Source organism: Bombus flavifrons, chromosome 12 (assembly GCF_040668555.2).
Source record: "Bombus flavifrons isolate JBK064 chromosome 12, iyBomFlav1_principal, whole genome shotgun sequence".
In the NCBI taxonomy this organism is placed as follows: Eukaryota; Metazoa; Arthropoda; class Insecta; order Hymenoptera; family Apidae; genus Bombus; species Bombus flavifrons.
In genome coordinates this window covers 11932536-11959222 of record NC_138453.1, presented here as the reverse complement: position 1 = coordinate 11959222, position 26687 = coordinate 11932536, and the positions used below count along the sequence as shown (strand labels likewise).

The 26687-nt window shown below is 44.9% G+C and overlaps 2 protein-coding genes across 4 annotated transcripts in view; one reads left to right on the top strand and one right to left on the bottom strand.

Moving 5' to 3' along the window:
- LOC138185637 (potassium voltage-gated channel protein Shaw) overlaps positions 1-26687 on the top strand; it is a 134855-nt gene that overhangs the window by 14947 nt on the left and 93221 nt on the right. The gene's annotated exons all lie outside the window — the stretch shown is intronic.
- On the bottom strand, positions 4675-25438 carry drm (odd-skipped family member drumstick). 3 transcript variants are annotated; one of them, XM_069124492.1, is made up of 3 exons: positions 25327-25438; positions 11539-12140; positions 4675-7300 (listed from the first exon to the last, which is right to left on the bottom strand). In XM_069124492.1, the coding sequence occupies exons 2-3, from the start codon at positions 11766-11768 to the stop codon at positions 7225-7227; spliced, it is 306 nt and encodes a 101-aa protein (XP_068980593.1). In that variant the 5' UTR covers positions 11769-12140; positions 25327-25438; the 3' UTR covers positions 4675-7224. The 3 variants fall into 3 exon arrangements, with proteins under 3 accessions (XP_068980593.1, XP_068980592.1, XP_068980594.1); XM_069124491.1 differs by lacking the exon at positions 25327-25438 and adding an exon at positions 17409-18947; XM_069124493.1 differs by lacking the exon at positions 25327-25438 and adding an exon at positions 17409-18932 and having other exon boundaries at positions 4675-7951.

Here is a 26687-nt window from a genome sequence, read left to right as displayed (position 1 = left end):
GTAGACCTGTTCGTTTTTGCTGTTAACGACCTACGATTACCGAGTAAACGCGGTGGTTATGTTCGATGAAGGGATTGACGAGCTATTTCTCGGATTACTCGGATTTCTGGCATCGTAGTCTCGTTCGGTTTCGTTTCTGATAAATCGTGATCGCGGAGGAGATCATTCAGAAACAAATGGGAGATATCGTAGTCCTCGCGTTCTTCGATTATTCGAGCTAGATTCGTGGCACACGCTGTACCAATGGTCGAATAACTTTGCTTCTGTACGAGAGAAAATCGTTCACTTTCGACTATCTTACGATAGGGATAAAGACGTAATAATTTCTTTCCATTTCCCCTGAAATTTTCCATTAGAAAGTTTCGCCGTACTAATGCGTTCGTATCTCACTTACCAAAGGTTTCAAATGCAAAACTCGGAATATGTTCGTGTTGGTACAGGTGCATTTCAAAGAGAGTCACAATATTTGCAACTCAAAGAAAGAAGTAACGATCGTTCTCCGAAGTGGACACAGTGAGTCGATAATCAATTTACGAGGCCTGAACGACGAACCTTGCGAACTTCGAGCACGCAAGGTCAGCCGCGTCGCACTAACGTTTCCGCGTTCGAAGAAACTGCGTCTCTGGCGGAGTGAAAGCGGCTCGTGGCATTGGTGCTATTATAGTAGCGATCGTCGAGTCGTTTTTCACCGACCTTTCCCCCCAAAACGGATCGCGGTCACGTCGGCTGCAACGCGAAGTTCACTTTCCGCCCGCGGAGGTGAGAGCTGCATGGGAAGCTTCTGCCCGCTACCTTACCACTTCGCACATGCTCATAACTTGTTCTTAAGTATGTGGAAACGCTCTCGTGCCATGGCAACGGACTTACGCGAGTTGAATTAACGCTGGCCATCGTGTGCCAATCGTTCGAGGTTAAGGGGATGTCGATAAATCTGCCTAATCCGCCGTTCCACGTGTCTAACGCGTTGTGCGCTTCATTTAGTTTTTGGAATGGAAAATTAGTATTCTTGTTGGTTCTGGTGTCAACAATTTTTGAACGGTTCTTGTATTTTCTAACATTCGGTATCTAGATAACCAATGCCACTTAAACGTTGCTTCCTAACCGGAAACCTAAACGCCTTTAGGGAATCGTTCGACGTTTAATTCAATTTCGTTGGAAGAAACGGTTCGCGTATTTACCTCGGGCAGAGCGTGGATCACCGATCGCGAGGCAAAAGTACAAAGTGGCCGTAAAGTGGTCGTAAAACACGGACTCGGTGCCTCGAAGATGGAAGAGGAGGAGGAAGAGGATACTTAGCAGTAATGTTTCGGCTGATAAATTATTCAGAGGCGCATGTTACGTGGAGGTAAAAGAGGAAACCTGGACAAAAATGGGGCTGTAGACATTGTAAAAATATTCCTAAATCCAGGTAAGACGGGAGACACGGAGATGGACGCGGAGGTGGAGAGGCGTGTAACGCTCGTCTCGGAAAGCGCGCATCAACGGGTCGTATTCAATCACCGTGACATTCAGCTCACGACTTTTGCCCCAGGAGGTGAGAGCAGCTTCCAGCAGAAGCATAAAGCGAACAGGATGCACCGTCTGCAATCTTGTACGCCCGCGCCGTGCGCCTCTCCGATCGGGCTTAAAGCCTGTTGCACAATCGCAAAATTCTGCACGAACCACGGACGAACTATAGAAAAATCAAAGTCTCGCTGACCAAGTGAAAGCGATCCGTTTTACACGTATTTCATACTTTACGACGATCTGATTCGAATTTTATCACGCTGCCTGCTCAATGGATCTCCGATGTGTTTCGCACAAGGTCACAGGCATTGTGAAAAAATCGAATATTAAATGGTACCTTGTACATATTCCGTTGAATGCACCTACCTCTCCTTCTTCCTCGATTGATCGATAACTGCAGGATATACGAGTACATTGTCGTCCTTCCGATAGATCTCCCAGGTGTTGTACGTTTTAATGCGCAAAATTCCATATCGCCGGTATAAAGTATCACGTTGTTCGAGGTAAATTTAACGACTATACGCGTTTAAAACGAGGTAAAAAGGAGGTAAAAACGAAGCTGTAAAAATGTGCTTAAGAAACTCATCGTGAAACGTGTACCAGGAAGAAATACGTTTAAAAAGGCAGAAACGTATTCGAGCGGAGCATAGCTAATGTTTCAATGTTTGCCGATCCCTCCTGCCCCCTCTAACCGTTCGCCCGCCCAAGAGCCTCTTCCGGTCGCTGATACGTCTCTTTTTCGAATCCGGTAAAGCTAATTGAGTCAAGACGTACTGTTTCTCTACGGACGACGTATTGTGACAGGAATGATAATTTCGTGCAAACACTCGGCTATTTCACGCCTGCGGGAGGCCTGTCTCGATCACGAATACTCTGCTTATCCTTTTCTCCTTTTCTCGCCTCGTTCGTTTCTTCTCGCTTGTTACGATTCGCGTGACGACCATTCCGAAGCGATGCCTGGCTACGACTCATCAGAAACTCGTTTTAAATATACCACGATCTCGAGAACGGGACAATCAGAGACGACTTTAAATGACCCTGCGTTTCCATTTAAATCGCCCGTCCCGACGTGTTGATATTTCACTGTTCGAACATTATCGTCGTTGCCCCGTGATTTCGAACGGCTTCCTTGGCTAAATTGTGCGAGGTTCTGACGTTGAAAGCATCGTCCTGTCTTTCCTGCTTTTCACTTCGCTATTATGGACCTTATTTTTATCTTTTCTTTCTTTTTCTCTTATTATTATCGTACTTTGATTCGCTGTTTTATCAATATAGTTTTATTTATCTGGGACATTGAATTTCGTCGTTACTACGTCGTAGCGCTAGAACTAAACAACCAAAGCACGAAGTTGTAGTCGGCTATAATTTCTCTTCCTTGAAACAAAGAGAAGTTGTAGATAGTCGAGACCTACCTACCTACGATCCGTCAGAGTGTTGTACACCTTCGCAAAATCCTTCCTATTGGACTCGTCCCAGCAAGAAAGAAACGCGACCTGGGCTGCGTAGCGATGCATAGATCACCGTCAAAACCCTCGAACAGATCGAAACGGAAGAGAGAAAGAAAGGAAGCGGAGGTGGAGGCTGCTGGGTCGAAGTCGTCCATCAAAAGACCCTGAGGGGCCCATTAAAATAATTCAATTAAACGGACAACAAATCAGCCTCGGTTCGAGCAGAGATGCGAGGCATCGGGATGAACATGGTCATCCGATAACTTTCATCGGTTGGACTCGTCGGCCATGGAAAAAACGATGGGACGGCGGATTTCGTGAAAATGTGCTCGCTCGCGCTCGCGCGGCCCGCACAGAAGAAGAAGAAGAAGAAAGAGAAGAAGGAAATAAAGGCAAAAAAAAAGAGAGAAAAAAGAAGAAAAAAGTGCGGAACAGCGTTTTACGACTTGGCAAAATTTATTGGTAGGCCGGTAGGGTGGGACGTGCCCACAAGTACAATGCGATTCCCCGAAAGCACACGGAGAGGTGTCACGCATACTCGTGTCGTCTTATCTCTCTTCGAGAGAAAAGCAACAGAATCACCTCTCGCTCTCTCTCTAGCTCTCATACGTTTTCTCACACTCTTTCACGCACACATACGTTCTGTCTGCTTTTCACATTGTCACCGGGCTGACCGTGCGCCTCGGTTCACTTGTAAAGCTAGCGATACAGGAATATAGATATAGATACACGTTACAATATATAATTATAATAATTATAATATAATATATAATAATATATAATATAAAATATAATAATAACATTATTATCACTTCTATTAATCGGTAAAAACGTGAATACAGCTTCTACGGGGATCGAGAGGCCTATCGATTGGCTACGATGCGCATTGACTAACGACTATTCATTTTTTTCAGTTTTCTTCCATAACGTTCGTCCAATAATTAATAATTATATAATAATAATAATAATAATAATAATAATAATAATAATAATAATAATAATACGCACGTGATAATCGCGTTGTTCGTAATACGATACAATATTAGAAAATATAGCGATAAATTGTCATTTTCAAGGTATATACAAAGCGCGACTTTGCTTTTCTTTCCTTTTTTTCCAGCTTCGTTCCTTTTCTTTCCCTAACTTCCGTTCCGTTCCGGAGAAACAGGTCTCCCGAGAGGATGACAGTCGAATTTAATACAATTTCAATACTTCAAGGGATCGAGTCAAGTTTTTTATAGCTTTCTGTCGATGTGATCGCCGCAGACTTTCGATGCTGACGAACAATTGACCGATCGATCCATCTCGAGCACCCTCGAGACGTCGCAGCTTACGAAAGTCGGAGTCGTTCAAACAATTATTTTTACTTCTCGTCCACGCCGTGTGCAAGTGTTTAATTTACAATGTGGACGCGTTAAAACTAGTCCCGGAAATTTGTCGATCGCACCGGCACGCGACCGTGTCAGAATGTATCCCTAAGAAGAAAGAGAAAAAAAAGTAAAAGGCAGCTGTGCAGCTCGAGTCGCGTGTAATACATCATCCTTTCAGGGAAGTATGAAATTTAAATTTTACGCAAAGTAATTATATTTTGATCGAACGTCCGGTGACGGAAAAAAGAAATAGTTGTTCCTTCGTCTATGGCGGTCTGGTTAAATACATTGTAAGATGACTGGTGATTGTCGGATTTGAAATAGTTTCCTAAGGAACGATCGATAATTTTATACCTTTGATATTTCTTTTTCGTCCATTCGGCAAACACACGATCTTCGTCGAACACTAATCTCGAAATTAACAGAAAAATATCCTTGAAGTAGAAAGCCAAGAATAAGACCTTGAGACCAAAAATTACCAATGACATCTTCAATGGATTCGAACGTGCCTGACCGGTTTCCGTTTTCTCCCAACGCTTTTCCCAACGCCGATGTTCAGCAACGAAGCCACGAGAAAGGTTACGAAGACGAAAGAACGATACGGTCGCGCCAACGGTCGTCCAGTCTAGGAAACGCTCGATAGCAATCGATCACGCCGTTCTCGATCGAACGGCCGAGGTTTCGTATCCGCGCGAAATCGAAGAGACACTTGCAGAGTCGACGGTTCATCCACTGGAAACCGATTCCAGCTGACTGCTATCTGCGTCAGCGGACTCGCCTTGTTTCACATTTCCAAGGTCGTCTGGTCGCGTCTCCGGCTAGACGTTGCTTCGCTCGCGATTTCGGTTCGCCTTGGTACGCTATGGGACCACCGAGATATCTCGATTCGATTCTTCTCGTTGAATCGCGTTGAATCACGCGAAACCGAGCCCCCGTGACGACTCGGCTGCGATCCTGATGGCCAGATGTTGATGTCGGGCGAAGAACGCGTCGCTCCAGGCTTGGGCGTGGTCCCACGGTAGCATCCGGTCCTCAGCAGCATCTTTGAAGCGGGTTATTACGCGGCCTAATTTGGAACTCTAGCCCGAGGTCCTCGTGTAACACTGTTGACACGGAGCCTTCCTTTTTTCTCCGCTTGTTGCCACCTGCTCGTGAAACGAGCGGATCTTCCAATTCAAATTAGCCGCTTCCGGGCCAACGTGAATCCCAATCGGCGATTCCGAGACCCCTTTGATATTGAAATTCAAATTTCTCGATGCTTCGTTCGCCGGATTCGTGGCCCTCGACAGGCGTTTCTTTCGTGAGATTAATCAGTCTGATCTTTTAATTTATTTCTGACCACCTTTCCAAAGATTCTGGTGCGTGTTACAGTTCCTTTAATAGTTTCCGATCGAAAGTTTCGAATTTGGTAAGGCGAGAATGGCAAGCGATGAAATTTCGATCTTACGGACGAAAGCGTGCGATGATTTTCTTCGTACGACCTTGGCCTCGTTGCTCTGTTCCCATGGATGCTCGAACTGAATTACGGCGGCTTTGCTTTCCATGATTAAGATGTTACTTAGCTCGGTCGGGAGAAAGCAGGAACCACGGGCGAGTAGATTTTTCGAGATAACGAAAACTGGTTGGGCATATACTTCGTGTTCTTCGAACGTGTCGCTGATAACGAAGTTAGATTTCCCTGTCTGCCTTTCCACGATCTTATGCAACTCCTGACTATCCTTCACCGGCGGACATTCGTTAAACACGTTGAAGTAGAACGATTTCGTTTGTTATCTCGCACGTTCTTCGAATTGTCGAGAAATTTCGATCGAGGAATGCTTGAAATACTCTCGAAAGATCATAGAGATCCGTTTAACGAATGTGAAACGTGTGGTGATCGGATCTTCGGTATTCTAACTTCCAGCTCTCGTCTTGGTGTGAATTCAACGATTCGATTAATTTGATTTTGCATGGAATCCTCGGGAGCCTCGTGCCGATGAAATTCTAACACGGTTGACACCATTGACGTGATTCTTCTTGTTTTGTTTCTGTCTCTCCATGTCTTTTGTCGCGATGAAAAGTCTCGATGACTTGCTGTGGCTGGCGTCTAGGTGTCTAGGCTCGGAATACGGGAAAGTGGCAGAAGCGAAAAAAATAAAAAAAAAAAAAAAAAAAATAAAAAATAATCGGAGAAGCGGAATGAAGGAGCGAGAAGCGAGGTTCGTAAGACAGGCGAGGAGACGATCAGTAATTACGGAACTGTTTCCCTTGCGACTCAGTAGGCTGACGCGCTGCGTCTTTTCGAGTTGATTAATTAATCGATCGACTCGGAATACCGACAGACGGACAACGAGAAGAATGGACGCGTGATCGGGTCAAAAGATTCTCGGAATTTCGACGTGGATTTTTATTTTCATCGTTGGATCGTTGTCGAGAGCTTTTTTTCTATCGTTTTTCGTGTCACGCTCGTTCTCCTTTCGTTTCTTTCGAACGCAAGGTGTCTGAACATTTACCGAGTTCAGATCTCGTTCTTTCTACTGATTTTTCTTTCGTTTCTTAATTTTTGAATAGAACTGGAAGAAGAATAATTCAACATAATTGACGATCGACTCGATGTAAAGTAAGATTTCCAATTGAAGAGACGTTCTTGCGTTCGATCGTCATTTAAAATTACTATCTAGAAACTAATTCTTTCTGAACAGAACGGCCGACACGTTATTCCGTTTCTACATTTCATTTGCACGCTCGTATGTAGAAAATTCCATCGTCGTACGTTTATGTACATACGTATAGGCTTCGTCGAAATTCCAAAAAATATTTGTTGAACCACGACCAGGCGGCATGAAACTAGCCTAATCAGAAACAGAGAGAAACGCGTCTCTACGGGAGAAGATTTAGGATATTAGTTGGCCGGATGGCTTCTAGTACCTAGAGTAGCCATTCGAATAGCCATTTGAGTAGCCGTTGGAGCCCTTGTAGGGAACAGAGTGTATGCTCCTGGAACAAAGATGGTCGAAATCGGAAGATGAGGAAAATTCTCTTCAAGAAGTTGTCTGCTTCCTCTCCCTCTCCCTCACTTTTTTTTTCTTCTCCTAATTAGCAAATCAAATTCCACCGCTTCGCGATTAGCGAGGGGAACTGTCGTGCGCGCTCGTGTTAGTATCAGTAGAAATTAGAAGGCGATAAATGCGATCGTGGATCGTCGATCGTAGCAGAAACAGCGGAAGAATATCGAAAAAGGTGATAGCGTTGATAGAAGTGTAGATCTTTCATAGCATGCTGGGTATTGTTATATCCTTCCTTGTTCTTTTTTCTTTATCTCGTGGTGGCGGTAGCAATGCACGGAATCGATGATCGTGCGTTGTTCTCGCGATTGCGACAGGGACATAACGCGGCAAATTTTGAGTGACGAGTACGATAAAAAAGAAATAAAAAGATAATAGAAACAAGAGGGGAAGACTATTTAAGTATATATAAATGTCAAACGATAGAGAAGAACGTAGATTGCAACTTTTTGTTGTTATGGGCTGTTGTTGAGTTGTTAGAATTTCTTTTTGTTGATCATGTTGATATTGTTGTTGTTGCGTGTACATTGTGTGTGTGTCAAGGTGCAGGAGGTTCAGAGCTCCCGCTCACCGCCACCCACATCTACAACAGAACAGAAAACAAGACCACCGCCGTTACATACAAGGTATCCATTAGTATCCACCAGTATCGAAGATTTATTTTATCGCTCGCTCGTTCGAACGTGCGTGCGCACGCTCGCTGGCTCGCACGTTCCATGCGGAGGCAGCATTATTTCAGACTGATTTATGGGTCAGACTGATCTTCAAAGTGCCAAGACGGCGTCATGGGAGGAAGGACGTGAACTTCGCGGATCTACGCGGATTCCCTCTCTACCTTCTTCGTTTTCCTACGCGAAATTACCACGGTGAAGGTGACACGTTACCACTACGCAAGGCCAATATGCCGCGAAAAGGTCACGCGTGAAAATGACCCGGTTCGCTCGATCGTCGACGAAATTCAGATCCAAAGACAATTAGCCAAATTATCAAAAAAGTATTCTCTCCTCGTTGTCTTCAAAATCAATCGAGCAATCAATGATTTTCTAATACAAACTGATTTTCTAAAAAGTTGATTTCTCTGCTCTTCGTCCTTTCACTATTTCGTGCACGAATGCCAAATATCTCTTCTTAAATATTTTAGAACAATATTTTATGTATCCTTTTCTTCGTATACCTTTATATACATTGTGTTCCTTCTCCAGCTATTAATTTTTAGAGTTTTGCGTTATGTTAGAGCGGAGGTTGCTACTAATTGTTAAGTGATTTACGAAGTTGCGAGACCGGTACACGATACGCCAAATCATTCTCGTTCCTGATAAGTAAATTTCGTTTTTAATGAAGCGATGTCAACCGCCGGAGATATCGACGTTTTTATTAACTCCATGGTATTTCCGTAAAAGCAGTAACTTTTTCGTTTAAATTATACCTTTATATATCATGCATTTTATGCCAGCTCGAGCATTCGAATTACTACGTTTAATATCGAACAGGAAGAATAACAGAAGTTTCGTCTCTCAGAATTGCTTGAAATACTGGTAATTTCAGTCAAATTAAAGTTGTACGTAAATCATGTAATTTTGGGACTTGATTAAAAATTCCCAGCGATTTTAAATTTCAAATTCTTTTCTTCTCCGTATTAACAAAATCGTTTATTTTCTTTGCAATTAGCGAAATTGCAAGAAATATAATTATTTATCGTTTATAGGATAGAACTAAAATGAAAAATGTTATCTAACAACACGCCAAGTATGTATTTCTTGAAATGGAAAGTGCGATTTCATAAACGAAGAAGTTTCCGCTTTTCGTATCAACGATACAAAATTTTATGGAAATTTGCATTGGCGGAAATATTTGGCTGTCAGTGTGCAAAAAATTACGATTATTAGGGGTGTATTTTATATTCGGTTGACGTTTCATAGCCAATTCATATTTGATTGCCGATTGTCGACGACCGACGGGTCGCGAAGTTACGTCCGGCTGAAGCGAGCGAACTTTCGCTTTTCAATTCTCACGTTTTATCGTAAAAAGCTAGCTATTTTCGCGAATATTTGCTAAAACAATGAAATTCGTTGTGCCAGAACGCGTAAACCTAATTGACGAACAAAATTTATCTCGAAATATCTCGTCACTCGTCGAAACACGTTATAATACGTCTTGAAATAGAAGAAACTTCGTTGTTTCACAGGATATTGCATAAAATTATCTATGTTCGATATTTTACGATACTTTTAAAAATTCGTATAGAACGGCACTACGAAATTTCACGAAGTAAACCTTTTCGCATGGAAAGTGCGGCGAAAGTTTCAAACGTCAAATTCTTAACCATATTTCTCGTTTTATCGAATACGAAAAATGTATTTTTATTTTGAACGAACGTGTCTGTGCTTCGTTCGACGACGATTATTCTCAACCGAGTTTCTCGACGCGATTTCGCATTGAAACGACGATGGTTCCGTCATGATGGGAAAGGAAAAGGATTGACGAATCGTCGGTGGGAAATCATCCAGCAGGATGAATCACTAAATGAAGTACTGTCTTCGTTGGATTATACTTTTTCGTCTTACAAAAGGTCCTACTGGTGACCCGACCGGTTTTCGAAGTGGTCCCTATGTTCTTGCTCGCTTGGGTCAATACACAATATGCGCGGCTAGTTCGTTTTAAATCGATAGGTTTCGAACGAATGCACTTTCGTCGTATTTTACCAACTAAACGGGACTGAGAATCGAATGGAACGGAACTACCATCGAAATTTCGGGAAACGACTCGCTTCGAAACGTTATAACGTTGAATTTATTCGTTATTTCTTTGTGGAAATGCAATTTATGTTTCGTTTAAAAAGTTCCTTCGGTAATATTGCCTTGCTTTTATTACCGAAACGTGATTTTTGTTTTACATTTTGAAACAAATGTACGAGAAGAATTTAACGACTGTATTTAAAGAAAATATTCGACGAATAACAATGTTTAACTATGCTAAGACGATTCGGCAGAAACCTCAACTTCTGTAGCTGAGTTTTTTTTCGCGAGTTTTAACTTTTCCTTTAGATCACAATTTTATTACCGAACCTACGTTTACAGTTATCGGAAACGCGAAGATTCTTCTGATAAATTTTCGAAAAACGATTATGCCTGTTAATTTTTCTTTCACACGACACTTGAATTTTGCAAAGTATCCAGGTTAGTACATTAGCGTTAGAAACCATCGAAACGACGAACAGTTTAACGAAAGGAATCGGAAAAAATTTGTTAAATCACTCCGCTTATCTCTTTGTCATATTTCCACAAAAAATTTCTAACGCGAACACTGCTATACGGCTATCGACGCAAACGTCGCGAAAAAGATATCGATTTTTCATGTTAAAGCACAAATTTCAACATTTTCTGACCGGAATTTTATCAAGGTATTCGAGAACATCGATTCGAGTACGCCCGACACGAAAGATATCGATTTATCACTGTTCGAACTTTACGTTACCGCACTTCACGTTCAAGAACATTCGCGACGGAACACGAATCGAGCACAGACACGTCTTTCAGCTACTGTCAATCTTCGAACGAGCCGTAGCGATCGGTTTTTCGGGACCAGCTCCGAGAAAGTGACCGCGCGATCGACACCAGACGTCGAGAAACACGTCAACGAAATTCGTCTTCAGACACCAGGATCACGTCGAACTTCACCACAATCTCTCCTCGAAATGGCCACGAGCTCGTCGAGTCTGTCAGTGTCACGGGCACGGTGCGCGACCTTTTCGGCTCGCACTAGTTCATTCATAATCATCACTCGATGCAACTTGCTATCGCGACACGGCAATCCACGATCAACCACATCACCACGGGACCGAACGAACAAAAAAAAAAAAAAACATAAGAAAAAGAAGAAAAAGAGCAGGAAACAAAGTATAAGAAAGACTACTGCACTGTTAACCCGTACAGAGACGAAAAATAGCGATCCTGGGTCTGATGGACGTCTGGTCAGCGCGAAAATCAACCACGGAATTAGTCCCGTCGCCGAGCGGCGAATTAGAACAGACTGGATAAAAAAAATGTTCATATGTACGTATATACGTGTCTCTATATATGTATCTACATATACACGGATATATAATAGAGGCATATAACAGACGCATGCACGTACATAGATATTTAAAAGAATATTCCGGGCGAAATGTACCTGTGTTGCTTGAGGTTATCCTGTCGCTTGAAGGACTTTCCGCAGACCTCACAGGTGAAGGTCACGTCGTCCTTATGGCTGCGCTCGTGGATCATGAGGTTGTAGGGCTTCGTGAAGCGCCGCTGGCAGTACTTGCAGACGAACTCTACCGTGCACTTGGCGCGCATCTTCTGCCGGCGGCCGAACTCCCTGCCGTGCCCCTCTGTCTCCATCGGCATTATCGCGAACATCCTTATAAATTCCCACCGCTCCTTCTCTTGGTCGACTCTCTGTCTCCTTTCCCTCTACCTCCTCTCTCGCGGTCCTGCTAACGCCTCGAGTCACTCCCTCCACCAGGTTACAAGCCTATAACGGCGTCTCTGTCCCTCTTGTCCCGACAAGGGGCACGTTTTCTCTCTTTCACCGAGCTTCCTCTCTCCTTTTGGTCCCTCTCTCACGATGCTCTCTCGGTGTCGCTCTTCTCCTCCTGCGCAAACCTAGTCCCGACCGGCTAACTCCTGCGAGTGAGATCACTCGGCCTGTACCTCCTCGCGGGAACACGCTCTCTCTCTCTCTCTTCTTTTTTTTCGTTCTCCTTCTTTTTCTCTCCTAGCTCTCTCTACCTGCGGGAAATAAAGGAGCAATGATTTTCGGATCGATTCCCGGAGACGCGACCGCTCGATCCGCGCTGCATGGCAACGATTAGGTACCAGAATGGTACCTAAAACCCGGCGCGGACAAGCGACGCGACGTTGTTGCGATTTTAAAACGGTGACGCTTTGCGGCTCGGCAAGATCGTATTTTTAATAGTACAACGCAGACGAGCGTGCGATCCCACCGTTGGCAATGCGCAGATGCGCGTCGTCACCGCTGCGAAATCGCAATCGCATCGCTCTTTTGTATCGAGGTTTGAGGATTTCTCATAGAAATGCGAAATAGTCGTAACGATTGCGAAGCAGATTCTTCCATGCAACCGAAGATTCCTAACGTATACTCGTATACTCGAACGAGAAATATTCCTAATGAAGATTTCGCATTTTTACGTGATTCCAATTTACGGAATTTTGATGTTGCTGATCGTGCAATACACTGGCAGCGAAAGATCGACGGAAGTAAAAAATTCGTCAGATGGAGATTGGTCCACCGAATGCGTTGGTGGTATTGCATCATTAGATATACGAACACGCCAAATTATATCGGTGATGTGGTGCGATTCGACGAGTTTAGCTGTGATGCAAGCGATCGACGCGCCGTCGATTTCGCAGTAGTAACGCTGTATGATTCGACAGGCACATGGGTATTTTCCACGAAGAACGTTAAGAAGAAGTTGCTCGAAGGTACTTTGGATGGGGTAGGGGCATCTTGAAAGAATCGCGCTTTACCGAGATACGTAGTTTTGCTTGGAATCGTGCTTAGAAAGTTACCTCGAACAAGTAGTGATAGTAAATGATTACTTGTACAGTCTCTGAGACGAGGCTCGAAGCAATCGAGAAATTTGCGAGTATGGGATTAATGGGGCATACGGTGCTATCTCCTTGGACAAGATTTGATCTCGTTGATCCATGAAAATCGTAATTTTGCCTGTAAACTGAATACGAAGATGGTGGAAGAATTAAGCGAAGGGAAATGAACGTAAAGATGTGTCGACTTTCGAACGAACAAGACAGAAACACCATTATCCTCGACGTGCTATCCTTAGAACGCTAACAGCTTTTTGCACGAAAGATTGACACGTAGAAACGCGAATCCTTTTGCGTGAAAACTTGAGAAAGAAGTACTATGTTTCTGAACGTTTCATCCCGTAGAAACTGGTCTCGAAACTTACGACTCGCATAATCAAATCAATGCTGTTGTACAAACTACGGTTTCCAAATAGCTTTATCGCTAAAAACGGCGAGACTGTCAACGATGCGGGCTGTCCATCGGGTCCTCCGCTCTTCGACGTCTGCTGTCCGACTAGTTACAGAGGAGTGGAAGAAGGGGTGTTCGGAAGTAACGAAGCAAGTTAAAAACGAACGCAACGCCGGAGGAAGCTTATTGCTCGGCGAGTCGTCGAAAAGAGAGGTCCCGCGGAGTGGAGAGGCAGCAATAAAAAAGGCCCCCGGGGTCTGATCGCGGGGTCCGCCGCGGCCATTGTGCAGGAGCCACGTCCGGTGCTACTGGTAGCACAAGGTAAGCACACGGCGCACGCTCGAATAAAGTGGCGTGTCCGAATGAGTAATAAGCGTGGCTGGGCGTATCCCGGTTGGTTAGGCTGCCTAACGGCGGTGGGGCCTAATCGGAGCTGCGTGTTACGCACGAATCTGCTCTACCCGCTTTTTGCTTTCCGCCTCTCCGTTTCGTTTCAGGCGAACCGCCAGATCGGAGCACGCATCCGTGATTCGTCTATTCGAGATCGCGTATAGGCGAAAAATTCCATTTATTCTCACAAAAATGTCGCCCTTAACTCAGATACGCTTCGACGTTTCTCTCTTACGATATCTCTGAATATTTCTCTGCCATTTGGAGTTTGAATCAAACGTATTTTACGCCCAGCTTATCGCCGATTCGTAACATCGCTGATTCATGGGTATAACGTGAAATTTACGCGATTCTGAATCGAAAAGGGGAAAGTTTATTCTTCGAATTTACTATTATTTACGCCACCTACTTTTGGTTTAACATCGGTGTTATATAGCAAGGGGTTGATCGTCGGTTCACCGGTGTTTCTCCAGCGTCTTCTTCTACTATCACCATACGTTTCTATAAATGCAATTGCGTTATATATACTTTAGTATATTTTACACGAATTTTGAAGTTCGACTGAAAATAATGGAGTAGAATGGTGGCAGTCTCGATCGAAAAGGATCTCGTTAAGTAAAATAGTCCGATCGATAGTTCGTTTTCGATTTTTCTGTATAGTCTACCTTGTTCGTCCTTTTCTATCGTCGCTGCTGGATTATCGTTCTGAAATTCTACGGTATTCCCCTTAACTTCTAACGTTCGGAGCAACGCAAATTTTTCTTGCACTTGCAAGTTCTTTTAACGTTGATCTTCTGAATTGAAACAATTATACCGATTTTCTTTTTTCTACCTTCCTTCCGAATTCTTCCAATATCTATCGGAAAACGAAGATTCTTATTTTAAAATCTCTAGAAATTTCTATCACGTTACTCGATATTAATTTTACCAGAAGCAATCATCCGGCACAATGTCGAAGCTCGTGTCAATAGTCAAGTTCGTCCATGCGCCTGTCGTAATCAAGAGGTCAAAGCTAATGTATGATAATGTATGATAATAGGATGTATATGGAAGCCCGCAGTTATGATCGCGTAGTACGTCGGAGGTATCTGCGAATGAACATACCCACGCAAATTATGTAGCCATATAGAGGTGAATTTTACGTTATCGACAGACGATCTTCGTTTACCTTGAGAAATACGTAAGAAAAGTGAGCAAAATGTCATTTATTCTTATTCCGTCCGATCTCGGACGTTTTTTCCACTGGCTGTTTCTCTAAATTGGAAAATATCAAGCGTGTACGCTCGAAGGTTAAGAATACCGGTATAGGTTTTATGGACGGGGTCCTTCGCGCGGTCACGACACTGTCATCGTAAAATACGATTTCGATTCATCGTAAGGAATAATGGAGTTGTTTAGGGGGCTGTGAGGAGAATAAAATCATAGCGTTAAACCGGGCAACTGAGATTTCTTAATCCTGTTAGACACGCGTGCTGCAATTCGATCAGGCTGTCGCGTTCTAAGAACACCGATGCTAACGCGTGTTTCACTCGTGAACACGGGCACGTCCCACGAAAGTTAAAGCGTACTTGTCATCCGCCGAAAGTTATCGTTTCGGATCGGTCGTGGAAACGTGGTCGTGATTCGCATGGATATGCGACTGCTTCTTTTCGGCGGGAAAATTACGCTTCTTAGGTAGCCACGAGTCTATCGCGGAGATTTCAAAGTATGCAGTGTTAGATCGTATGGAATGGCCGACTTTTCCACTAAATACTACGCTGTTTAGAAACAATGCCACCATTTAACCATGCTCTTTCACGACCCAATCTCTCGCCATCGTCTCACAGTCAGAGACTATTCTGAGAACTCGTTCAAATCCTATTCGTCCTACATCTATCTCAGAAGACAGTCGTTTCAATCGACTCTGATAACCATAATCGCTGCTTAACCCCTCTTAATACCGGCACAAACCTTGCAAGTATTTCCCATTGACCGTCAGAAGCACCTAATCCGCTTAAAACTCCAATTAGGTCAAGCTGCGCTGCTGGCGCGGAATTTTCCACGTCGCTTTCCTAACGAGTCATTGACCTTACAAGAGCAACTGATCTGCCAATCGCAGCTGCAATATTCCAGTTGCGAAGATTCATACCGATTAACCCTTCGTCCAACGGTCAACGTTAAATATTCCACCCCCAAGGAACTGGCAACGTGCTGGAGGGTTGTTCTCGGCTCTGGCGATCTCATTCCTCCGACAGAAGCGTTCTTTCGGAAGGGAAAGGGATTGCCTCGCGACTGTCGACGAAGACAAGAGGTTCCCGCGTTTACGCTCGGTCCCTCGCGAGCAAAAGGACGGAGGGCACGGATGAAGAGGCAGCCAATCAAAGAGAGGACGGAGTGGAGCCAACCAAGAAGCTCGCCTCGACGTGCGTGCACCCGTTCTCGTATGTATAGAGGAATAAAGAAGGGAGCAGTAGCCTTCGTTCGTTCGTCGGTAGCCAACCAAAGAGAAGCTGCTACTGTGCACCGCCCTACCGCCGACTACCGGTTTTCGGCCAGTCGCTACCGAACCTCCAGAGAAATCCACCAAGCGGAACCACACCCTCCTCCTCTGGATCGACGTGGTACCCTGGTACTGGAAAGTAGCGCGGGCTCAACGTGCAAGGGCTTGTTCGTCTTGGAAGGGCGATTCCTTATTACAATTCTTCCCTGGCATCCAATAGGAAAGGAAATGCCGAGACGATCGATGGCGAAGCTTTTGGGACGTTGGATCGATCGAAGGGTCGACACTTTTGCGGTCAACCGGATCGTACTCAGCTACTTAGCTTTGAAAGTTGTTGGCTCGCTATCGAGTTAATTGGATATAGTTCGATGAAGGGGGTTGAGAATGTTTGCGAGGGTGAACGATCGAAAGAATGCGAGATGTGAATGTCGAGATTCCTACCGTTGATAGAAATTTTCGATAAAAACTTTGAGAAAAAGGGTTGATTACGAGATTTCCATCGACGAAGGATCGAGAAATTAAGTATTTGGGAAATGTCAAGGATATATCCTGGATTAAGACTATCGTCCGGATATTATAATTCGTTCAATCAGAGTACGCGGGACAATGAATTTGAACCTAAGCCACTAGTGGTTACGTTTCGAATCAATCACGTTTCTCCAAACATAAAAAAAAAGCTATTACACCAATGGCACTGGTTTGAGAGCGTTCGACGAATAAAAGATTCGGTACCGCGTAGCCTGGTAGCCAATCAAAATGAACCAGCTACCGTGTACCGCCCTGTGGCACGCTACCGGTTTTGGGCCAGTCACCACGAAGACTCGAGAGACATCAACGAATGTGGACCACACCTTTTCCCGCCCGCGCGATTCCAAGTGCAATGAAGCGCGAACCAACAGTCACGAATATTAATTCGATAAGAATGAAAATAAAAACAAATTATACGAGAAAGGGAATTACGGATAGTTAAAAATATTCCAATTTTAGGGCCTGTAGGATAAAAGATATTCTGTAAAAAGACCAAACAGTATCAAACTATTACGGTAAATAATGTAAACAACGAAGATGGAAAGGTGTCATCGGTGAATTTTCATCGTATCGCGCGAGAGCAAACTGTCACGAGCAAGAAGAGGCCGTGACCAAGAAAAAAAGTGACGAAAGACGCACTTACCGGTCGAAGTAGAAAGCACACGCTTCGTAGTTCCCTCTGAGGACGCGATGTTTGCCGGACTTCTGGTCAAATAAACGTCCCTTTGAAATTTCTTTGGAACTGGTCAGCGAATATGCGTGCGTTTGTTATCCGCGTAGGGGAACGAGGGAGTGTGAGAAAGAAAGGGAAGAGAATCCTTGAAAACTGGTTGGAGACGTTGAGATTCTCTATTGGATTCTCTATCGAACGTGTGTCGGGATGCTGTCTTCCGGGCTGACAGGTCTGGACCGTTTGGGTGCGCGGCGTCGACTGAAGCTCCGTTTGCCCGCTCGGTTCGCTGGTAGCCCGAATAGGTAGGCACACCAGAAGACGGTAGGATGCCGTGTGTAACCGCCAAAGGTCTCCTTCGTCGTCGTCGTCTCGCTTCTTCTGGTTGGAGGACCGGGAGACACCTCCCTACCGAACCAACTCACCGATGCCCACCAGTTGTGTCGTTTCGTTCGTGTGAGCCTCTCTTGATTCTACCAGAAACGCTTCAGGATCTTCCTTCCTTGAACAACGCTGCCACTACTAGTAGTAGTAGGACTATAAAAGTAGTAGTAGTAGTAGGAGTAGTAGTAGTAGTAGTAGTAGTAGTAGTAGTAGTAGTAGTAGTAGTAGTAGTAGTAGTAATAGTAGTGGTGGTAGTGAAGAGAAACGTAGAAGAGGAGGTAAGGATCGAAGGATCGCGGAGGAGGAACGGGAGCAGAAGAAGGAAAAGGAAGAGAGGGCTAAACGAAGAGGAAGACGCGTTTCTTATCCACGGAACTTGTCTCTCTTTCCTTCTGGTGTCCTTGTCTGACCAGTCGCCGAATAGCAGCGTGGTTATTCACAAATCCTTCGACGACGCGGCTTCCTGAGCTCCTGGGATAGTGGTCATCCGCCCTCCCCTTGCTCCAACTGTTCCTCAAGTTGCTCCCTCTCTTCCACGATCCCTTCCACCGGGGTCCGATAGGACCGCCCTCGTAACCGTTGGATCAGAGAGCATCCCTCTTCGCCCACGCGATAGACCCTTTTCGAAACGGTCTTCCCACTCTTCGAAGAATACCGGCCAAGAGTTCTTTCGTTTTCGCCCTCTCTCTGCATGCCAGCCCCCCGCGGGGGCGGTAGCTAGGCCAGGGTACAAAGGAGGTAGCGGTGCTGGCCGAGCCACCGCGACTATTACCCATTTACCGATCTCTCTGATTTTCGTCTCCAACCGCGAAAATTTGTTTCCCGTTTCGGCGAAAAGAGTCTAGCCTTAGGAGCTAAGCAAATTCGGCTGGAACGCGGCGTGAAACGCCAAAAGGCAGTACGCCGGTGTACATGTCACAGCTTCGGACCTGTCGCCTTTGTCGTCGAACAGCGGCCAAAACGAGTTCGCGTCGTGTGTCAATCTGCTCGCCCACGCGAAAAAGCGGATCAGCTGGAATCGGTTCCTGGAAGAGGATCCGCGGCAGCGGTGATCTCTTTGTCTCTATCGAGGCCTCTCTCGAGGCCAGAAAGAGTGACGCTGACGAAGGTGTGGGAGGAAGCGGAGGTGGAAGGAGCGTGCAAGAACGAAGAGCGGGGGCTGACGCGATGCCGCGGGGGTTCCCAGGGCACGTGGGAAATGCACAGTAGTCGATGTCAATCCCCCCACCAGCCGGCGGCCAGCGTGGGTCCTGTCGGTCCCCGTCGGACCCCACTACGGCTCACTGCGGACCCGGAGAGCCATCGCCAGCGTACAGGGTACCGCCCAGCGAGATCTCGCGGTATCGCTTCATTGGACGATTCAATGGGCTATCGCCTCCTTCGCGAGCCACCAGGATGATCGAGTGGTGGAAAAATTCCACGGGAAAGGCTGGCGGATCGCGTGGAAGAAGGAGCGACCGAAGAAGACCAGTGAGCGATCGGCAACAAAGAGAACGCCGACGTACCGCTTGGAATCCGATTGTAGCCACCGGGCAGCGTCTCCACGCCGGTTCGGACCGATCTAGCCGAAGATGAAGACGACAACGATGACGGGGAAAAGACGTTTCCAAGGGCTCTGTCCGACCCAACTTCTTCACCGCGTCTGATCTCTTCGATAGGAATATTTAGGGAAGCAAAATGAAAACCGGCATCCGCGAGCAAGGGATTAGGTTTCGTCGAGATTTCCCTCGCAGATACGCGTGGAAATCGATGACAGCAATTCCGATGCTGACACAGCTAGAAATTTATGGGAATTTATGACAGCCACTGGGCTACAGCCTGGATGAAAAACGGTGACGAAGGCGATCGCTTCGGCCACTGTTGTTCGCGCGATGGTCATTAATTTCGTCGATGGATCCTTCGAGAAATTTGAGAAATTCGAGTCCTATACCGAATTCCTTTGAAGATCGAGCAGGGTATGTTAGAAAATAGATAAAGCGCGGGTGAATTGATTTTTGCCCGTTATCGCCTGTCATTCGGATTGTCGATCCGTTGGACGTCTCTTTTCATTTCTCTCATTTGAGAATTTCCAGAAATTTGCAAGTATTAAATCGCAAATTGCATCGTACGAGTTCTAGGATCGACGATATTATATCGTCGATATTGTACGAAGATGCCGAGAACCATGAAATATTGAAAATGTTATCGATTGTCGGAGGGCACTCTTAGATAACAAATTCTGCAACTGTCGTAATCGTTCTCACACAGATTGCTAATTTACGTGGCTCTTTGTAAAATTTGTTGTCGAACAAAATGTCCGATATTGCGAGTCAAGCTATAGATATATCGGAGGAATATTTCAGCAACAAAATTGAAAAATTCAACTCCAGATAGACGAAGAGCAGTCGCAGACAGCTTTCCTGAATAGATCTGTTTCCTTTGCAATTAATCCAACGATTAAATGAATGGTCCTTAGATCGAAAAATTCTCTTCCCAAGCGTATACTTACGAGGAGATGGCGAACGAAGTTGACCGAAATATGTCTTGCCATTTCTTGCCGTTTGCTTGTTAATTAACGACCGTATGAGTCACTTTCGCTAAAAGTTAGCAAAACCGAGATAGAACCGGTCGATGAAACTTTAACAGACCGAAGGGTAAAACGGAACTTGTTAATAAAATGCTGGTCGTAACGAAGGGAAGTAATAAATCTTTTAAATCCCATAGAACGAAAACACGTTCAGATAAAAGAATGGAACGAGGAGAATGCGTTGGTCGACAAAATTGACAGGCGACAAACCTGTGATAAGGATGTTTACGGAGGACGTATTACCGAAAACTATGCAAACATCGATCACGAAGATAACGTCTTGGGCTTTTGGTTTGCTGTACCGAGTTCAAAGAAGTATCCGGAGAAACTGAAAAATTGATCGTGTATGTAAAGTCGAACTTTCCTGCGATTAATCGCAATCCGGTAAAGAGTTTTAATAGCTTCGTAACCTTAATATTAGTAACACAACTTGGCGAAGCTATCGTCTATCTTTAAAATCTTACATTTTTCGACTTAATAAGTTTCTCTCCTTTCGAATCGTGTCGTATCGTATATTCTTCTGCAACAACCGCGAACTAACGTAAAATGGGTTTAATAATACGTTACAATCAATTGGTCTAGAAACACAAATGTAGTTAGAGAAAGTAAAACATATATTAACAACGAGGAATTCGAAGCAACGCGTTAACGATTTCTGCCAGAGGAAAGCAATACGAATAACGAATAATTTCCATGATCGTCGGACGCTGTTTCTTCGAATCTTTTCGCTTGTTTGCGCAACGATGATCCCTTGTACATTACGTAATGAGAAATTTAGAAAGACGGCGTACGACTTGTGAGTCATTAGCGACGGGATGACGCGCGTTACGTAAAGATAAAATCAACTAGATGACTTAGGCTGGGTTATACATGAACTTTACCTGGTTTCAATGGACAGTAGAATAGGCGGCTGATCGGACCAAGCGTAAGTAGAACGAGCATTCGCGATGTACGGCGGAAAGATATAAAAGGAGACAAATATTTTATCGTATCAGGACCTTCGTATTATCGCTTTCGAATATTTCTCTTGTTACTAGACTTTTGCGTTTAATTTATGTACATGGTAATCCTCGGTACGATAAGCCGAGTAAATCTACTTGCTGCTGCCAAACCAAATGAATCCCGCTTAGTGGTTCGATTCGAACGTCTCTGTCTGATTATTCGTGCCATTTATTAACTCCGCTAAAGGCTAATAGAATCGTCGAAAGAATAACAATAAATATATTTCATAAATAATTCCAGCTGGAGTTAAATATAAACTTTCTTCGTGTATTACTTCAATTGCGCGATGGTAGACGATTGTCGTAACGATAGTATGGAAGAAAGATACTGAAAACTGACGGTATCTAACACGTAGTGTAGTAAGAAAGTAAGACAGCACCTAATGTTACTTCTGGAAGCATATCGTCTCGTATTGCATCGCGTTGTCGTAACAACTGTCGACTTGGGAAAAAAAGGAACGGAATATCGAGCTCGATGAACGTTTCGGAGTAACGCGTATTCGGTAAGCGAGGATAGATCACAGAGAGACCGCCGTGTTGGCGCAGGAAACGGAAACTGGCGGAAACAAAGGCCGGGCAAACAGACGGCATCCCATGGGGAATGTTACCAGGGCAAATAGCGCGCGTCCTCGCTATCGGCCCGGTCCGCGACAAATATTGTCACGTTCTTCTGGCACCAAGGGAAAAAGGTACTACGTGGTACATACCACGGCTCGTTTTCGACCTACGGGTCCCGTAGGCCGATAGATTAGGTCCTAGCCACACGATACCGTGAACGCCATCACCTTCGCCCGTGGGCAGAGATAACGAGGAACGATCGAGACAGGTCCACGTCGAATTAGCAGGTAGGTCCCGAGCTTCAGCATCGACGAGGGTCTGGGGCTGGCTGCTACGCGCCCCAAACCTTTTTTTTTCGGCCCTCCACGGATGTAGATGTTAGTGATAATATATAATCAGAGCGTGCACTTCAGTTTAGCGTATGATTACAGACTAAGCCCAATTAATCTTCCCCGATATTACTCGCTATTGCTTAATGATATCGCTCGCGTCCAAAGTCGAATCGTTCGACAGCCACGTGTGAATTTTTTAGCGAAGAGACGAGATCTCGATAGGACTTTCTCCGAGAAGAAGTTTTCGATGCTTTCGAAATCGCTTCGCCCGTGTGAATTTCTTCGAGGCTTAAATTGGATCGTATCTAGTTGACGTCCACCCGATGAAACGTCGCTTCTCTTCAGTTTCGATTTCACAGCTCGATATCGCTCGTTAAGTTTCCATCTATTCCGGAGAATCGCCCTTTCTTCGTTGGCTTCGATCTTTCTATATCCGCCTATTCGAAGATCGAGCAGTCGAAAGATGGTCAAGCAAGGAATTAATATCACATATTCTAGCAACTGCCTGACAATGTACTAACAGTGGTCGGACGAGCAATTTTTTTAAGCAAAATCCTTCGAAAAGCATCGTTCTCGATCGTCGTGAACGAAGAAGGGATCGACCAGCGGAGGATTTTTTAGGCCACCCAGTCCGCGAAGCAGCCTGATATGTCTGAAAACGTTGTCAGACACGACGATAATAAGTGTCTCCCAGAATGGCGGCTACATCAAAGCTCCAGTCGCGTTGTTGGGTCGGCGCGAAGTCGCGAGTCGCAGATACGCAGACGCACCCAATGGCAACGCGTCTGTATGCATACGTCTCTGCTTCGTCTGCCTAATGGTTCTTTCACAATTGGTCGTTTCGCAATCGCGTGAATCCTTTTTACCGCCATGCGATTTCTCGGTGGAAAACTCGCGCGATCCATTTGTACGCGCGTACGCGCCACTCTGCTCGCGATTGATAACGAACAGTGGATGGATTAGGCTCATGGTCGATGCTTTCGTATTCGTATTCGTATTATTATTATTTTTTCAAAAGAAACGAGAGAACTTGTGATTATTTATACGAGGCATTCAGAACTATCCGGATGGTGGTAACGGATTTTGGTTCGAAGCAAGCGACATTTTAGTCGTTTTCGAGTTAAAGACAGAAATTGTTAGTTGAGTCGTAACGCTTGAAATTATCATGTTCTTCGGACTCTCAATCGCTTTGTGTATCGTACTCGATCTTCGTCTAAGCGATTCGCCATATTCTCCGCAACAGTATATGCATATAATGTAAACTTTATTTATATGTTTGTCAATTTTTGTTATTCGACTATTTTGCGTAAAATCAAATAGCAATTTACGCGAGATACAATGAGATTCGGAATACGATCTTTTACATGCCAATTTGTACTTTAATTTGCTGGAAGGTATTGTAATTGTCACGGTTGCGTAAAAACGAAGAAGCGTGGTTTTGCAAAGTGTCGAAAATTAGAAATTTCAAATAGTTCAGAGTAAGAAATATAAATCGTCAAAACCTTTGCGAGTTCAAGCACGCACAAAGTGGAAATTTCATCCTAAATCTATTTAGAAATAGATCGGCGAAATAAAGAAGCTTCGTTCATAGAATTCTGTGTTTTACCAATATCAGTAACGTCGTTCTTCCACACACACGCGCGCGCGCGCGCGCACACACACTCACAGATTATGTACTTTGTATTTTTACTCCACCGTCGGACGTTAACAAAGTACAATTCCATAATTGCGGCACTTTATTGTCCATCGTTATCAGTTGCACTCGTTAACAACTTAGATAAAGAGATTAGTTTCAAAATGCTCGCTGATAATCAAAATAGAACGCAACAGTTGAATCGTGTTGCGTGTTTTATCGAGACTCTATTAAAAGTTCTCAAAAGTAATTTTTACCTCTGCCGTACACACGTTTTCAATTAAACTATATTACTAACGCTAGATAAATGTTAGTTTCTTTATCTTTCAGTTGTAATATCCGCGTAACTCGGACTCGTTGCTCTACTATTTTCCAAGCTCGAGCTTCTTCATTCGTATTTTGCACATGATCTCTATCGATCCTTCAACCGTTATGCAGAAATCGTCGAATTAAATTATTCCCCAATATCGAAATATCCAACCCAAAACATCGTACGCTGATACATCTCGCAAACGATAGGGAAATATTTCCGGAGCGTAAAATTTCTCGATTGGTCGCGAAGAACCCGATTTACATCGCTGTGAACGACGCTTAATCGAGAGCCTACGGAAAGGTACCACGAACAGTTCGCTCGCATAATGGGCATAGGGCGAACCCAAGAAGAATCGTGGACCAAAGCCGCACCTTGTGCTGGCCACGTAAGTATGCGACGTGCACACGTTATAATGCTACGGCCGCGAACGTACGAGGGAACTAAGGTTATTGCGACCACCGTGGCGCTCGATAGAGCACCGCTTTCACCTACGATCCTCCTCCACCCTCGTCTCGTTCACCGATTTTATTCCGGAATTCGATCATTCCGCGAGCCTATCATCCTCCGTTCGAATTTCGATAACGATAAAGGGGACGCGATGCAACGATTATTCTTCGCGTTCCATACGTCGTCTCTCTATCGTACGAATAATTTGAATCGAAGCTATTCAACGTTTAATTTGTCCATGCCAGTCACATTGTAATACCTATGACCGTAATTGACTGTGAATTCGAACGCGTAGGAGCGTAAAGGCAAGCGTGCGCGTCTTGTGACTTTTCCAACGGAGATTTCACCATGCAAATTTCCCCGAAGCGCTTCGAAGGCAGATAAGAAGCCCAGGTGTGTCTTTTGTTTGCCGATCGAAGGAATACTTTTGTCAGGCCGGCAAGATATCGTCCAAGTTTGTAACTCAGCTACGCGTCTCTCGACTTTTATTTTCGCTGTCCGAAATATTCGTCGAAACACGATCGCTCGTCGATATATGTCGTATAAATTCTAATTCTTCTTATTAGAAACTAAAATCGATTTACCAAACGACTCGCATTGTTCCAGAGACGATGGCTGTCGTGCGAGAAAAACCAAAGGTTTGACAATGTTGTTTACCTTCGGCGTCCGGCGATGTTTCCCGTTGGCGTGTCACTTTCCCGCAGACGCTAGACGCTGCGTTTGCGTTTCGATATTTGAGCGCGCATCGATCTCTCGGCAAACGCGGTTTCTTCGTGACTTGCTCCGCGAGGTAAATCTGGTTTCCGCGAGAACACGACCGCGCGTTCGATGATTCGCCGACCAGCCACGGTACGCGAGTCCTACGTGACATAATGAAACTTGTCGCGTGAGATTCTTCCGCACGCTCTCACAGAGCGTTTATTGGATGCTGCAATGCTAGATACTGCGACTTTTATGTTCTTTATGACGCGCAGCGTGAATACCAGCGAATCGCGTGGACATTATGCGCTAGTTCTAACATCGTTTGTTACGTAAAAGCAATTTTACGATTCGTCGTATCGTCGATCAATCTGATATTTCCAAAATTATCTTTACGTTTGCAGCTAAATACGCGTTTCTTCGTCCCCTTCGCAGTTTCAAAAGTATCGCTCGTCGTAATATCACGGCAACGAGAATGTTAAACATCGCTTGCCGCGATGACTGCTTTTTTGCTTTTCTCAAAACTTAAAAAACGTCTTAGTTCTCGGAAACGGAGGACGTAGAAAGATTTCTTTCGCGTCAACGAAAATCACTTTGGTCTACGCCTGTAAGTGAAACCTAACCCCTTCGATGCAAAAATTGCGTTACGCAAGGCCCGAGAACAAAGATACACATTGAGAGAGGCGATCGAGTACTCGCACCCCGTGTAATCTCCATCCCCAGGTTTCAGATGTGGGTTTACGGCGTTTCGGGAACGAGCCGTTCAATCTTCGCCGCGAACCATAAAACGCGCGGCGCGAGACGTGCGGACGGTAGTGTATATTGCCGTGCATTTAGCTCGTCGCGCGCGCCGCTGACAGAAGAGGGATTTGCCTTCGCCGCTTTACCGGATTTACCGAGACACCTCGTGAAACACGCCCATGTTTGACTTCAGCTTTTGAGCGATGCCGAAATTTTCACAGGAACTCACCGCCATGTGTCACGGGGCAAGAAAAAGAAAGCGAGAGAGAGAGAAAGGAAGAGAGAGAAAGAGGGGAATCTACAGACCCGGCCAACGATGCAAGACTTATCACGCGCCGTAGAACGACGTGCCGACGCACAGAATAGATTGTTTGTCGATTTTTAGTGACCTCGCGCGCTATAAAGCCGACCGCTCGTAAAACCGAGTTGCGTTTGCCAAGCTTCGTCTCGACGTATGCTTTTTGCTACGCGCCCACGGTCATCGCTATCGAGCGCAGTTTTAACCATTTCTTAATTGCGCTGCATTATTTTTTCCAGCCATTGGTGCTAGAATTATCAGAGTGGTTAGACAGTCTCGT

Coding starts and splice junctions, on each gene's coding strand:
- drm (XM_069124492.1), bottom strand. CDS start 11,768: ATGTTCGCGATAATGCCGATGGAGACAGAGGGGCACGGCAGGGAGTTC. Junction 7,301..11,538: donor GATAACCTCAAGCAACACAG/GTACATTTCGCC, acceptor TCTTTGTTCCAG/GAGCATACACTCTGTTCCCT.